At 41.4% G+C, this 14,799-nt stretch overlaps 1 protein-coding gene across 2 annotated transcripts in view; it reads left to right on the top strand.

The window, feature by feature from the left end:
• HRH2 (histamine receptor H2) overlaps positions 1-14,799 on the top strand; it is a 44,372-nt gene that overhangs the window by 25,206 nt on the left and 4,367 nt on the right. The window contains exons 2-3 of one of the 2 annotated variants that reach the window (XM_072989972.2): positions 279-2,126; positions 8,002-8,146. In XM_072989972.2, coding sequence (XP_072846073.2) covers positions 901-2,126; positions 8,002-8,020 — 1,245 coding nt within the window. In that variant the 5' untranslated portion in view covers positions 279-900 and the 3' untranslated portion in view covers positions 8,021-8,146. The remainder of the gene's footprint in view (positions 1-278; positions 2,127-8,001; positions 8,147-14,799) is intronic. The other variant, XM_020791206.3, reaches the window with a different exon arrangement.

Raw genomic sequence — 14,799 nt, 5'->3', positions numbered from 1 at the left:
AGGGTTACCTGCATGTCCACAAAGGAAAAGTCTGCACTGAGAATATAGGGGAAGCAGCCACAAGTGAGTAAAAGAGCATTTGCATTGCTCTGTGTTGAGTCCCCAATATTTTGAGTTAAATGGGTCAGGAAGCCAGTGATGATAAGGATCCGGGTCTCAGCTTTTTCAGCCCTCCTGCTACTTGTCTTAAGGAACACATTGTCTGTGTCTGCTCAGGTATATGGAACCTATCTATATACACCTTCTAACTCTAATTCTTCTTTTCATATTCTTACCAGGATTAAGTTTTCATCCAGCCTGTTGCTGATCGAACTATTCTGACTTCAGGAGGTGGAAGTGAAGCCATTCTCTGAGATCGATGCGACACCTAAGACTCGTTTGACTCTTGCTGGGCCTGACCTTTGAAATCAACACATGGCTATTAATATGTCCTAATTATGTTTCCGAAAGAAAAAAGAGAAGAGTGAAGAAAGTAAAGAGGCTGAAGCCAAGTCAAAAGGAGCTGGTAGAACACAGGAAGAACCTTGCCAGATCAGACTAAACAGCAAGCTAGCCAACTACTTTGCAACAAATCAGATTATCTACAAGGAGTCTACAAAACAGGACATGGAGGCAATCTCTGTTCCTCGTGATCTTCAGATTTATCACTGATGTTTAGCATGCAGGTTCCATGGACGTTCCAGGAATTTCTCAAACACTTATGAGAACAGCGTTGTTAAGCGAGACATCTGATTTTTCGCCATCAGGCAAGTTGTCTGAGGATGCTTCCAGGAAAGAATGAATAAGACCAGATTTGTTCAGACGTGCCCAATCTTTATATAGATACATAATCCAGAACAGCATCTGATTCCTAGCTTATTTTCAGAGCTAAGATGTTTGGGGGACAGTCTCCTGGTTGCCATGATACAGCCGCCCATCCTAGGACTGCTGAAAGAAGGTGGCTGGGCAAGTCCTTCAGAGAATTGGAATCTTTTTAAGTGTTGGTGGGGCAGCTGCTATGTGACTCTGCACAGAGGAAAAGTGATACCTGGCAGCCACAGCAGCATGAATTCCACAAATGTGACAGATGGCACTCTTTCCCGTTGGCAAAAAGCTCTGATTGGGTTAGTTCTCACAGTCCTCATCGTGGTGACTGTCTGTGGAAATGTGATGGTGTGCCTGGCTGTATGCTTCAACCGCCGGCTCCGTAGTCTAACTAACTGCTTCATTGTCTCCCTGGCTTTCACAGACCTGCTACTAGGCCTGCTGGTGGTACCATTTTCAGCCACCTATGAAATCTCCTCCCATATATGGTCCTGGAGCATTACTTTGTGCAACATTTACATTAGCTTGGATGTCATGCTGTGCACAGCTTCCATCCTCAATCTCTTCATGATTAGCCTGGACCGCTATTATGCCATAACAGCACCTCTTCGCTACCCTACCGTAGTCACTCCTCTGCGGGTGGCTGTGGCTATGGTCCTTATCTGGGTGGTGTCGCTCATGGTTTCATTCCTACCCATTCATTTGGCTTTGAACACCAATGGAACTATACAGAACACGCTCTTGACCAATGGGAAGCAAGAATGCAAGCTGGGGGTCAATAAGCTGTATGTTCTGGTGGATGGGCTGCTTACTTTCTACCTCCCTTTGGTTATCATGTGCATCACCTATTTCCGTATATTCAAAATAGCCAGGGAGCAAGCTAAGAGAATCAACAACACTACCAGCTTCAGGGCAGTCAGAAGTGTGTTGCCCACTGTGAAGGAACACAAAGCTACAGTGACTCTTGCAGCTGTAATGGGAGCCTTCATTATCTGCTGGTTTCCTTATTTTACAGTCTTCATGTACCAAGGCCTGAGGGGTACAGTGTCTGAAACACTGCTGACCATTGTCATGTGGCTTGGGTATGCCAATTCAGCCTTGAACCCTATCTTATATGCTGCACTAAACAGGGACTTCCGGACAGCTTACCAGCGGTTGCTCAGGTGTCGGAGGGTAGGGCCTGACATCCGAGAGACTCCCCCGACCCATGAAATGAGACACAGAAACTGTGATCAGGCAATGAACATGCTGGAAGATAAAGCTCTAGAGCTGCATACAATGAATGGTAAGAGGAACTCTCTTATCCAGGATGGCAAAGAAAGGTAAGATTTCTCTTTCTGTTGATGAATCAGTTGTTGAGATTGTTCTGATAGTAGAAAGGGGACAGAAACTGGGCAGCCACTGTTGAAATTCTTGAATCATGTGAAATGTTATACTGGCACTCACAACTAAGTTTAAGGGCCAAGCACTGACTTGTGGAGAACAGTGGTGTTGTTAGGGATTGTAGTTAGGGATTGTAGTTACGGATTGTAGTTAGGGATTGCCTAACTACAATTTGGATCAATCCAGCCAGGGTTTACCCTGGACCACTTTCAAGCTGAGTCTCTCAGAAAGCACAGGAAAATAACTTGATCCTTTTGACTTCCAAAACATTCTGCCCAATAGAGACATTTCTCAAAGGCAGACTCAGAAACTCTTACAGATGACCATAAATGATCTCCTTCTGCACAAATCCTCTTAGGTGTGAATGATAAATCTCCAGAGATCTGACACAATGATTTCATACAGAATGAAACACGAGTCCCCTGAATCTGAAAGTGATTGACATGGAGGAAAAAGACCATCACATGACTGTACACTTGTCTGTGGACCTCTGGCTTTGAATCGTGTAACTTTTGGCAGCCATTTCATTTCTTATTAACTCATGTTATGTATCCTATGTCTTGTGCATCAGGAAAAGTGATGAATCAGTATAAAATACTACCAAATCCATTGATTAAAAACTGATCTAGACTCCCCCGTTTAATCTGGACTTTTTTTTTTTTTTTTTTTTTGAAAAGGAAAGTTGCTACAAGTTGCTTCTCAGTATCAGGGAAAGGCATGTTAGCAGACAGTGGGGAAAGGGATTGACTATAGTTCCGTGCAAAGATATGACCATTGCTTATTAAAGCTTGAGTCCTGTATGTCCAGTAGCCCATTCCTAGATTATTTCAGCAGCATGGGAGCAGCCAGTTGTACATTATGACATGGGGTAATTTTCCAAAGCCCTCTGGTTTGTGTCAGTGTCCACACTGCTTCCGGGAAGGATAGTGCTGCGAGCAGAAACAACACTGATGATCCTTCTTCACTGTCTCATCTGGAATATAATCAAAGGGAGTCAAGACTATAGGAGTTTTCATGCTGCTGAAGGAACACAGAAATGGCTGTTAAAGTGTACACATTTTGTATTCCACCTCATGACCAGTGAGCACTCAACACAAAGTTAGCATTATCTTGTTCTCCAGAGTTACACACAAGTTTTACATAACTACCTTTCAAAAATTAAAATCCATGTTCAGCCAGTGATTTCTTTTCATCATTTCAGAAGTAGTGCAACAAATTATCTGCCTCGATTTTTAGGAAAAACAAACTGTATGAGGAAATTAATTTGGAACAACCCAGTGCCTTGGCTATCAATTATGTCTCAGAGTGATCTGCTTCTGCTATGGAATGAGTAAGAATTATGACCACAAGTTCCTGGGAAAACTGTAGTTCTGAAGAAATCATAACCTCTAATAGATACTGAAGCTGAGCAGATGCCCGAAACAGGCAGAAACAAACTGGAAAATGCGCAAGACGTGAGGAACTGAAAGAGTCAGGACAATCTGCAGCAGAAAGAGCCAGTGAAGGATTAAACTTTTGAGTGCAGAGCCCCCTCAGTAGATAATGTCTGATCTGGCCACAGTGGCACATACATGTCTTTGTTATATCTTGTCTCGATTACTGCAGTGCGCTCCACACGGGACTGCCTTTGAGGAATGTTCGGAAATTTCATCTGGTTCATAATGCTGCAGACAGACTGCTGGCTGGCACAGGTTACAGGGAGCATGTAACTCCCTTGTTACAACAGCTTCAGTGACTACCGGTCTGTTTCTGGACTCAATTCAAAGTGATGGTTATTCCCTATAATGACAGCTTTATATGGCTTGGCTCCAGGATATTTGAAGGATCGCATTACCCCAAATGAGCCTACTTCTTCTGGAGAGGCCCTTCTCTTAGTTCCACTGCCTTCCCAAACTTGTTTTGTGAGAACACACAAGAGGGCTTTCTTAGTGGTTGCTCCCAGGCTTTTGAATGTGCCACCCCAAGAAGGCAGGTTGGCCCCCTCCCTCTTGTTCTTCCATCAACAGGCAAAAATCTTCCTTTTCAGCCAGGCTTTTTAAGTGTCTAGGGAAAGCTCGATTTTTGAAATGCAGACATTTTTAAAATGTTTTTGAAAATGTCTTCAAAATGTTTTTTTTAATCCTGACTAATGTTTAATTTCTTTTTAATATTTAGTTTTATGGCATTTTAAACTGTTAATATTATATGATTTTAATTATTGTGTGCTGCCTCGAGTCCCCTATGAGGAGAAAGGCAGCATAGAAATGAAATGAAATCAATAATGATCCAAGAAGAAATTAGGCGCAACTGAGAAATGTGGTTGTTATGGTTACATTCTTAGGAGGCCAAGAGAAAGAGTGGTAATGTAGTATGTAGTAATATTGCTTCTCCCGCACAGATTCCAAATGTTTCCAAAGCTTTTATCTAGACCTGGCACTGCAACTTGATCAGTAATGCAGAAAGTTTCCACCTAGCTGATTTTTTCCACCTGCTTTTGCTACCAGGAAGTGCCAACAAAGGCTTGGTTCTTCTGTTTTATCATCACTGACGCTTGTTGTAGGTTTCAAAGCGAAAGGATTTCTCAACTTCTTCAATAGCATAGTGTTGCTTGGATGCCAACAGCTAGGACTGACACTGCCTTGTCTGCATATTACAGAATGGGAAGTCTTAAAAACATATACAGTATCTATACTGGCACAGACGCTGATGTGAGGCAACATTCTCTTTTAATTGTTTCATGTCTTAAAACAAATTGTGGTAAACGAAAGCTTGAAAGGGACTGTTTCCAAGATGTTTAGAATTTTTCCAGATATTTTGCTCAAGTTACTACTGAACTGTGATTTCCCACAATAATTCAGCAACTCACTATTGTGTGTTCAGCTCTAGAGTCAAATTCATGTCTTTTCTGTTCAGTGAGAGGATGACACGAAGGTCTGACACCTTTTTTAGTAAAACAGTTTAGACAGCTGGGTATGTTGCCTCCTTCACATGGGTTTACCTTGATACCTTTGGCTAGACTGCACTTGTGCAAGTCTAGAATCATGTTTATGTCTCTGTGTCTGAAACATCTATGGAGGAGGGCTCAGTTCACTGTCAGCTGCTTCCTGGACTTGCGCTGTGTTTGCTGTTTCTTGCTCCTCTAAGGGACTCAGTTTATAGATACTTGTATCTTAATAGCTTCAAAATACATTTCATCATCTCACTACTAGATAGGAGAGGGGTGTATATCTTGTGCACTGGTAAGGGACTCCCTTGTCCTCAGCTCCCAAAGGCCAAAAAATAATATTTGCATAGTTTACAGTTTCTTGTATTTTCATCCTCACAATAATAGCCTAAGGAAGGAAGGCACAACAGGGAAAAAGAACTGAAGTCCTTTAGTGTCAGAATTCTGAATATAGAGAATGATCTGCTTGTGCTTATGAATGACAAAAAGAGATAACATACTCCCTTTTTAAGGCTCATACTACAGCAACTGGTTGTATGTAGATTTGTCTGGGGTCCTCCCAAACTTCTGCTAGCTTATCACTATTGGGGAATGTTCAGCACTATTCCTATAAAAACAGGAAACCAGCACAAAACACACAGTGTGTCTCCAACACCTTTTCAAATTGCCTGAATGGAGACTTTAAAGCCTACAGCCCCGGATCCATTTATAATATTTCTATACCACATAAGAATTTGGAAGAAATTTGGCAAAAGTTGGATACTGACTCAATCATGAATTAGATCTCTGGGAAGCTGTCTTATCCAAACAAAGGTTTTGTAGGTAAGATTCAGACAATGAACTTCAGAGTCCTTTATCGCTTACCGCCGTGTGTCCTTTTTTTCGTTACAGCGGAGTCACCTTGTGTTTAATACTCAGAGGACAGCCTCAGATAGGCTATCATCACATTTAAGTGCTGTTTGTGTAAACTGGCACCTCTCTTGGCCGGGCTCTGCTTCCCAGGGTGTTATATTCTAGTGTTATTTTTAAAAACATTTTAATAGCTCCTTTTATCCTTACAGATACTCCAATGGTATACAATAAAAACACCTAAAACAATAAAATATAATTAAAATGAGTTTAAAAATTGTAAATACACCATAAAAACAACTTTTAAAAAGCCCACCCAACAACTCCACAACAGAACTGACTAAATCTATTAGCTGAAATGCCTTAGCAAGCATAAAGGTTTTGAGTTGGTACCAGAGCAACAGCAGTGTTGGGAGAACCTTCCATAATAAGGGGGTTATAACCAAGAAAGCTATTTTCCTTGTAGTCCTGCTACATTTTCCTTGTAGTCCTATTTTCCTTGATAATCTATTTATTAATTTTTTAATGGCCCTAATCCGAGTAACCGTTGACTATTCTGCAAGAAGTGTTTGGGATATAGCCGTTTTAGTTTCAGAGTTCTCATATCTCTCATTCTTACCCATATTTTCTCAATTACTTTCATCCAAGATTATTCCTATCATTATGGAAAGCAAGGCAGGTTTCATGCCATTCAAAAGAACTGTAGTGTTGTGGAAAAGCAGCAATTCATCAGTTACTTCGTTTTGTATTTGTGAAGGCTTTCACGGCTGGGATCTAATGTTTGTTGTGGGTTTTTCGGGCTTCTTGGCAGTGTTATGAAGGTTGTTCTTCCTGACGTTTCGCCAGTCTCTGTGGCCGGCATCTTCAGAGGACAGCACTCTGTTACTTCTTTTATTCTTTTGCTGCCAGGGGTAGGAGGGGCTCATCAGTCTTGGAAGGCAGCCCATCTAGGAGAAGGAAAAGTCTGATTTCAAACCTCCACTGCCTTGTGGCTATATCCACTGATGGAAAAGGCTTCAGGAGTCAACCTTGAGGCAAAATCCAGAGCCGGAGTACCGGAGGCAGTTCGTGTTCTTATGCCAACTCCTGCAACGTTGCTGGAACCAGTTGTATTGGCTCTTGCCTTTCCATTGGACTATTTCAGCGATGTGGAGAGGGGGGATTTGCTGCTTGGGTAACAGCCTATCCTCCATATTATTTTACCCAGGCTTCGTGCTCTGGAGAGGACACTCTAGCTTCACATACAGCATCGAAACAACACGGAAAGGGATTACCACTCTCGAATTGGCCTTCTCAGCCACACTTGATTGATTGATTGATTGATTGATTGATTGATTGATTGATTGATTGATTGATTGATTGATTGATTGATTGATTGATTGATTGATTGATTGATTGATTGGGAGATGCTGTTCCACGTCCTCCATACAGAGCATGTTACCATAGTCTGTTGAGATTGAAGGATGCCTAACAGGCCAGAAATAGAGAAAGTTCTTGTGGGATTTTCAACTTCATGCAAAACCTATCTGGCATTCGGTACTCTGCCCCTAATTTGGGTGTGGGTGGTGTTCCATCTAAAGCACCAAAATGTATTGGGCTAGCTGTCCTCCTGACAGATGATTTATATAAGACAGCACAGCTTACACAGGGTTTGTGGCTGTCATGTCTTAGTTGACCCTGGAGGCAATTTGCAGATTGTTGCTTTGGCCTGTCAGATATGAGAAGAAATATGCTCCTTTTTCCCCTGCAGAAGTAACTACATTACCGGTTGCAAATGAGGCTGCTTTGATTTGTATCTCTGGTTTTCCTCACTGGTTCATCTTAAAGCCAGAAATAGGCAACATAAACCAGAGCTCATGGAATAGAATGTGTCACTGTGTACTCAATGAGAAGAGAAAAATTAGTCTGAAGCATATATACAGTATATTCTAAGCATATTGTTGTTTGTTAACACTGATAGATCTCTCTCTCTCTCTCTCTCTCTCTCTCTCTCCTTCTCTCTCTTTCTTTACCCCCTGCCCTTTTGCTTCTTTTTTTTTCAGCCCTGTTGCTTTTCCCTAAGTTGAAAGCAGGCCAGGTCAGTAACACTAATCCCTGTGATATAGCTCTGACCATCCTCTTCCAAAATCCACCGAGGTCACCATTAGATTTTTCTTCTGGGGAAAAATTAAAAACGGTGGCACTTGGGTGAGTACGTGGGCCATCATATTTAGAAAAAAATTATATATTTTATGTAGCTTAATAGAATTTCCTTCCATGACCAACAGCTCTCTGGATTAGGAAACGTAATTCTTCTCTCATTTGTTCTTGCATGTGAGAACAAAACTTTTTGAACAGCTTCTCTCTTTGGGTAAATTTAGGAGAGTTTGGGTGGATTTTTATTGTATTTTATTATTAATTTTTTGCAATTCTTAGTTTTTTCCAAAGAAAGGGGAGAAACGCACCAAAGAGGGAGTTGCACACACGCTTGATTGCACACACACACACACACACACACACACACACACACACACACACACCCTTTGGATTGCCCCCCCGACCTACATTTGGCCTTTAAAACTTTAACTGTGGGACAAAACATGAGTTGTTTGTGCAAAATACAAGGGTTTTACACAAAAGCACATCTAAGTTTGTAGAGGTTGTTTGGTTGTTGTTTTTATTTGATAATGCTGCTGCTGGGAAACAAAAAAGCATGAGTTGGCTTGCTCTTGTACAGAAGCAAAAGATGTCCCAGTTATTGACAAGTTTTTGACAGCATGTTCCGTGTGTCAAGACCTTTTTTCACTAAGGATAAGAAGCTTTTGTGAGAACTCATTACAACCTTCCTCTAGCTTAGAGTTGAGTCCTTTTTCTTTATGGAGAAACTTCAGATGCCTTTATTATAACTGATATCTCCCATCCAAGGCAGACATCACCTCTAGGATTTCTGACTGCCATGTACCTGAGAAAGGCCTGGAGACTTTTGCCATGGAATATCTCTTTCATTCATAGAATGAAAGAGATATTGTCCATTCAAAGTCTTCAATTTTTAACCTGCTTTTCTCTCCACTGCTTTTTCCACATTTTCTTCCAACAGTTCCTTTAAAGAATGTTGGACATAACAGGAACATAATGAGTTTCATAATTATGATTTATTGTTTCCTGCATAAATCAGAGCAGAGTAAGAGATAGTTGCAATTCTGCTTCTCAAGAGGGAATTTTTAGGATGGGTATGAAGCCAAAGATATTTCTGGGGAAACTTAGGAGCTAGCATTTAGGAGGAGTTAGTCTGGAACAAAGTCTGTGAAAAGAGTTATAGACAGTATTCTACATCATCATACTGATGAATAATAGTCTCTGTTGTTCTAAAACTAAATTACAATTCATCTCTGAGGAATATTCTGCCTGGTAAGATGCTGGAATAGGCTGTAAAGTCACATCATAGTACATGTCTTGTTTCCCAAATGGGTTCCATTAATTTCTTTTTCAGAAGAAACAGTTCCTTCCTTTCAGAAGGAACCAAGATATTTCCCCAGAAAAGTTCAGTTCCCCCATGGTGACTATTTCCTTGTTATATGACAGAGAACAAATTGCTATACCAATCCTTCCATCTGAATGAATACTTGAAAGGTAGTCATACAGAGAGGGGCAGGATCTTTTCTCAAATATCCCAGACTGGAGGATATGTAATAATGGACTCAAGATCCAGGAAGGCAGATTTAGCCTGAATATCAGGAAAAGCTTCTTAACTGTATGACAATGGAACCAAATTACCTCAGGAAGTGGTGAGCGCTTCAATGATAGGCTGATTTGTTCTGTGAGATTTGTTTTGATTTGGATTCCTACACTGAGTAGAGGGTTGGATTCTGTGGTCTTATGGGCAGCTTCCAACTCAATTATTAGATTCTATGAATATTGATAAACTAAAAACAGGTTAAGATATGTTACTGCCCTGAGGTATTGAGAAAATGCTGTGAGAGTTCTGCTGCCAGTCCTTGTGAGTGTGCTGTTTGGTTTTTAAATAGCCCACCCGCTGGTGGCTGCATTTCAGTAGTTGCCTTTTCTAAATAATCCATAGCTCACAACACTCCTAGGGTTTTCAGCCCTTCCAACAGTTGAAAATAATACTGATGGCTCCCATTTTAAACAAGGAGGAACTGGAGTAGTGGAAGGCATTCCACTGTTGTCTGTCCTGCGGCTTCTTTGAAATCCATAATAATGATGAGTCATCACATGGGAAGCCAGAAGTTCAGACTTTAATCAAATTATTGTTTACTGTAGGTTTGAATAATGTGGGCAGGGCCTAGAAAAGTAAGGTCAGCATCACCTTTGCATACCATCCCACAACCCCTCCTTCTTGATAACTTGCTCTTTCTGTTCTGCCTCCACTTTGTGGACAGTGTCACGGTGATTAAAAAGGAAAAGAAAGGCAGAGGTCACCCTGGCTAACCAAAAGCCCAGTATCATTGTCGGGCTGGCTCCAGTACACAGCACCTATAATAACCTTGCTCAAGTTCACATGCAAACAAATGTTTCTGCCCAGTGGGGGATGGAGGCGTGAGACTGCTCTCTGTATTGCTTGTCAGCAGCCACTGTGGATGGCTTGACACCCTGGCCATGCTCGAAACAAGCTGGCAGAGGAGGCAAGATCAACCCACCTCTTCAGGCTTGAAATGAGGGTGCTCCCCCCCCCGGAAGTGTTACTTGCCCCACTCCCTGGGGCTTTTGATGTGACAGCCACTGACCCTTGAGGGCATTCATCACTGCAGAGGCTTAAAAGCAGCCTCACGGGTGCCTTTTGAATAAAGATGAGGGGCAGAAAGAGTGAAGGGTGAAGCACTCCTTCCCCTCATGACAAAGCTGCTTGATGAGCAAGTAACAGAGGGTGAGGGGATGTCACTGACATCCTCATCCCTGTGGTCTGCTCAGATCTTTTATCCAGACAGACCATTAACTTTTGCCGAAATAACCGGGTGAGAATTTCTCAGGAGTTCAGGTCACGTCTGGCAACAGATTGCCCTCTCCGCTGGAGGGCTTTCTGTGTCACTTGACCTGGAATGAAGATCACTGACACACTCTGCTTCACATCATTTTGTCCATTCCCTTTGACAAGAAAGGCAGGGGGAATAGCATTAACAGAACCAGGTCTGCCTAGCACCTTAGTTCATGTTAGCATGCAGCCCATGCCTAATATAGAACAGAAAACAAATGGTGAGGAAGACTGAATATAAAATGGTAGTTCACTGTCCTAGAGAGAGATATTTGAAAATATCTGTCTCAATTGCACTGTGTTTTCCCAAAATCTATCTGCATTTTCTTCTCATCCCTGTTTTCCATCAAATTATAATGCTTTAGTTCAGTGGTTCTTAACCTTTTTGAAAGAAACGCCCCCTTGAGCCATTGAAGAAGTTATGATCGCCCCCCTCCCCACGGCGATGATATCTTATTTATTTATTTATTTATTTATTTATTTATTTATTTATTTATTTATTTATTTATTTATGACACTTAAATCCAATGACCACTGAAAACAAAATTTAATTCCAAGAAAATGAAATGCTCCCAAAAAGTAACATTTAATGATTTAGTTGTAAGCGAATTTTAAGATGCAAAAAGAAATATAAAAAGGGCATAAAAACAAACCGCAATGCAGGAACTAAAAATTTCAAGACAAAAAGTCTGAAACTAAATTAAAATTGGAGGAAAATATATATTCATGTACACTGTAAAAAGGCTGCAGCCATCTTCACAGGTTTAGCTTGCTCCAGCGCCCCCTACTGCCCTCCTTCTGCTCCAGCGCCCCCACACCGCCCCTTTTCGTTCTACTGCCCCCCTGAAAAATGAAATCGCCCCCTGGGGGGCATTATCGCCCACATTAAGAACCACTGCTTTAGTTTCTCATCCCATATTGAAATTTGTACATAATTCTAACACATTTTTCATAATGTATGCATTTATTTATGCATTCTACCAACACCCACATGTTCCCACACGTCTAAAGTATGTTTGTGTGTATTTTCATAATTGTATACATTTTAGCCACTTTGAGTTATAAAATAGCTCACTATTTTATTTATTTATTTAATAAATTTACACCCTGCCTATCTAGTGGCAAACTTATAACAGAAATAAACATGAGTAAACATAAATTAAAAATAGCAAAAAAGGGGGGGGGGTGGAATCACGCTAAACCCTACTATATCTAAAAAACATCAACTTATGTACAAGATGGTGGCAACAGCAATATTAATTAGACAATAGACCTAAGGTCGCCAATAACTAAGCAGTTAAATAACTTGAACATGGATAAAGTTTTCAAAGTAAAAAGCCATGCTTTAATTTGCTTTCTAAAGCCGAGGAGGATGGGGGCTTAACACACCTCCACTGGTAAAGAGTTCCACAGCGAGGCAGCCACCACTGAGAAGGCCTGGTTCCTAGTTGTAGATTTCCAGGCCTCGCTTGGGGTGGCCATCCACAATATCAAAGACTGAGAGGTGTGGGTGGAACAGAATGCCACTCGGGGAGAGGCACTCTGTCAGGTAGCAAGGCTCCAAACCATGTACTTACCCACCACACACCAAAAAAAGCCCCATAAGCCTTGCAGCTATGAGATGCATCTTGAAGGGAAATGCATTTCTGCCTGGCATTTCGAAGTAGCTTACCATGAAATAAAAGTAATGTATCATAGAAAAGTGATTAACTTAAGAATTAAAAAGAAGTCTTTCAATTGATAGTCATTCTTTGCAAAGGAAAACACATCAAAAAATAATCTGAGCTCCTCCATTAGGTTCATTGCTTCATAAAGATGGTAACATAGGAGGCTACTAAAAAAATTTGAAATGATGCTCAAGATACTGGCTAAAAGGGAGGGTGGCATTTGTATAAGTAGATCAGACTTAATGCAGCCATGCCTTTTCCCAACTTGGTTAGCTTCTTTTTTTCAGCAGTGCTCTCTGAGTCATAAGGTGGCTGCCCCAGTGCTTCCATCCACAGCCTTGAGGCTTTGATCAAACCTGACCTGGGCTGAAATTAAGCACTATAAAACATTTTACATTCGTCGTTACATTTGTGTCAATCAGATGTGAACAACAATGCCCACTTCTTTTAAAACAGGGATTAGGAATCAATGGCCTGCCCGATATTGTTGGACTATAACGCCAATTGTCTATCCATTGGCTATGGTGGTTAATGCTGATGGGACTTGCAGACCAAAAACTCTGGAGAGACAATTATCCACTGTGTTTTAAGCTGAACAAGGGAGACAACAATATTCTGCCAAGCACACCACAAATCAGCTTGTTTGGCTCTTGTTCCCTTCAAAGAGACAATGAAACTTCTGACCTTGTAGTTTTAGAAGAGGTGGCTATGTTACTCTGTGCAGGCATATCAGGCAAAATCCAAAGAAACAAAACAAGGCAAGACAAAAACATGTGGCACCTTAAAAACCAACTTTTATATTTTAATGTATTCTCGAAGGCTTTTATGGCTGGGATTCGATGGTTGTTGTAGCTTTTTTGGGCTGTTTGGCCATGTTCTGGATGTTTTTCTTCACTGCGGCTCCAAATTGCAAAGGTGTCATCCACGTATCAGAACCAGACTGTGGGCGCAAAGAGTGCCGAAGCCAGGGACTGTTTTTCGGAATGTTCCATGTAGACATTTGCTATAACTGGGCTGAGGGGGCTCCTCATGGAACATTTCACAAAAGAATTTCTAAACCATCCACCCAAATATACAATTCACAGTGGAAAAAGAAATAGAGGGCCAACTCCCTTTCTTAGATGTCATGGTCACACACAAATCTGACCTCCTATTGGGACACAAGGTCTACAGAAAACCCATCCACACAGACTGGTACCTACACAAAAATTCCAACCCACATTGGGCCAAAGAGGCATAATCAAAGCACTGGTAGACCATGTGAATCAGAACTGTGAAGCTCAGTTTCTCAGCACCAAACTCAAACATCTGAATTGGGCCCTACAGGCGAATAGCTATTCCAAGAATGAAATCAGAAGAGCCATCAAACCAAGAAAACAACAGCAAACTGAACAAGAAAAACAGCCACCCACAAATAAATTATTTCTGCCATATATCAAAGGGGTCACGGACTTCATGGGGAAACTTTTGAAAAAAACGCAACTTACAAACAGTATTCAGGCCCACCACAAAAATACAACAGAATGTTATGGTCAGCAAAGGAGAAAGGGGATCCCCTCACCAGTGCAAGAGTATACCGGATACCTTGCAGTTGTGGCCAGGTATATATTGGGACCACAAAACAAAGCATCCACACCAGAATCAAAGAACATGAGAGACACTGCAGACTAAAACAACTGGAAAAATCAGCAGTAACTGAACATACACTGAAACAAGCTGGACATGAAATCCTATTTCAAAACAAAGAAGTACTGGACAACACCAACAATCATTATGTTAGACTACATAGGGAAGCCATTGAAATCCACAAATACCAGCAGAGCTTCAACAAAAAAAGAAGAAAGTCTAAAACCAATTCAGTGGATGTGGTGGTGCTGCAGGTTAAACCACAGAAGACTCTGTGCTGCAAGGTCAGAAGACTTGTGGTCGTAAGATCGAAGCCATGCGACAGAGTGAGCTCCCATCACTTGTCCCAGCTCCTGCCAACCTAGCAGTTTGAAAGCATGTAAATGCAAGTAGATAAATAGGTAACACCTTGGTGGGAAGGTAATGGCATTCCGTGTCTAGTTGCGCTGGCCACGTGACCACAGAAACTGTCTACGGACAAACGCTGGCTCTACGGCTTGGAGATGGGGATGAACTCCGCGCTCTAGAGTCAGACACGACTGGACTAAATATCAAGGGGAACCTTTACCTTTAAAACC

Source organism: Pogona vitticeps, chromosome 2 (genome assembly GCF_051106095.1).
Source record: "Pogona vitticeps strain Pit_001003342236 chromosome 2, PviZW2.1, whole genome shotgun sequence".
Taxonomy (NCBI): domain Eukaryota; kingdom Metazoa; phylum Chordata; class Lepidosauria; order Squamata; family Agamidae; genus Pogona; species Pogona vitticeps.
The sequence above is the reverse complement of the archived record's forward strand: the minus strand, read 5'-3'. Positions and strand labels throughout refer to the sequence as shown.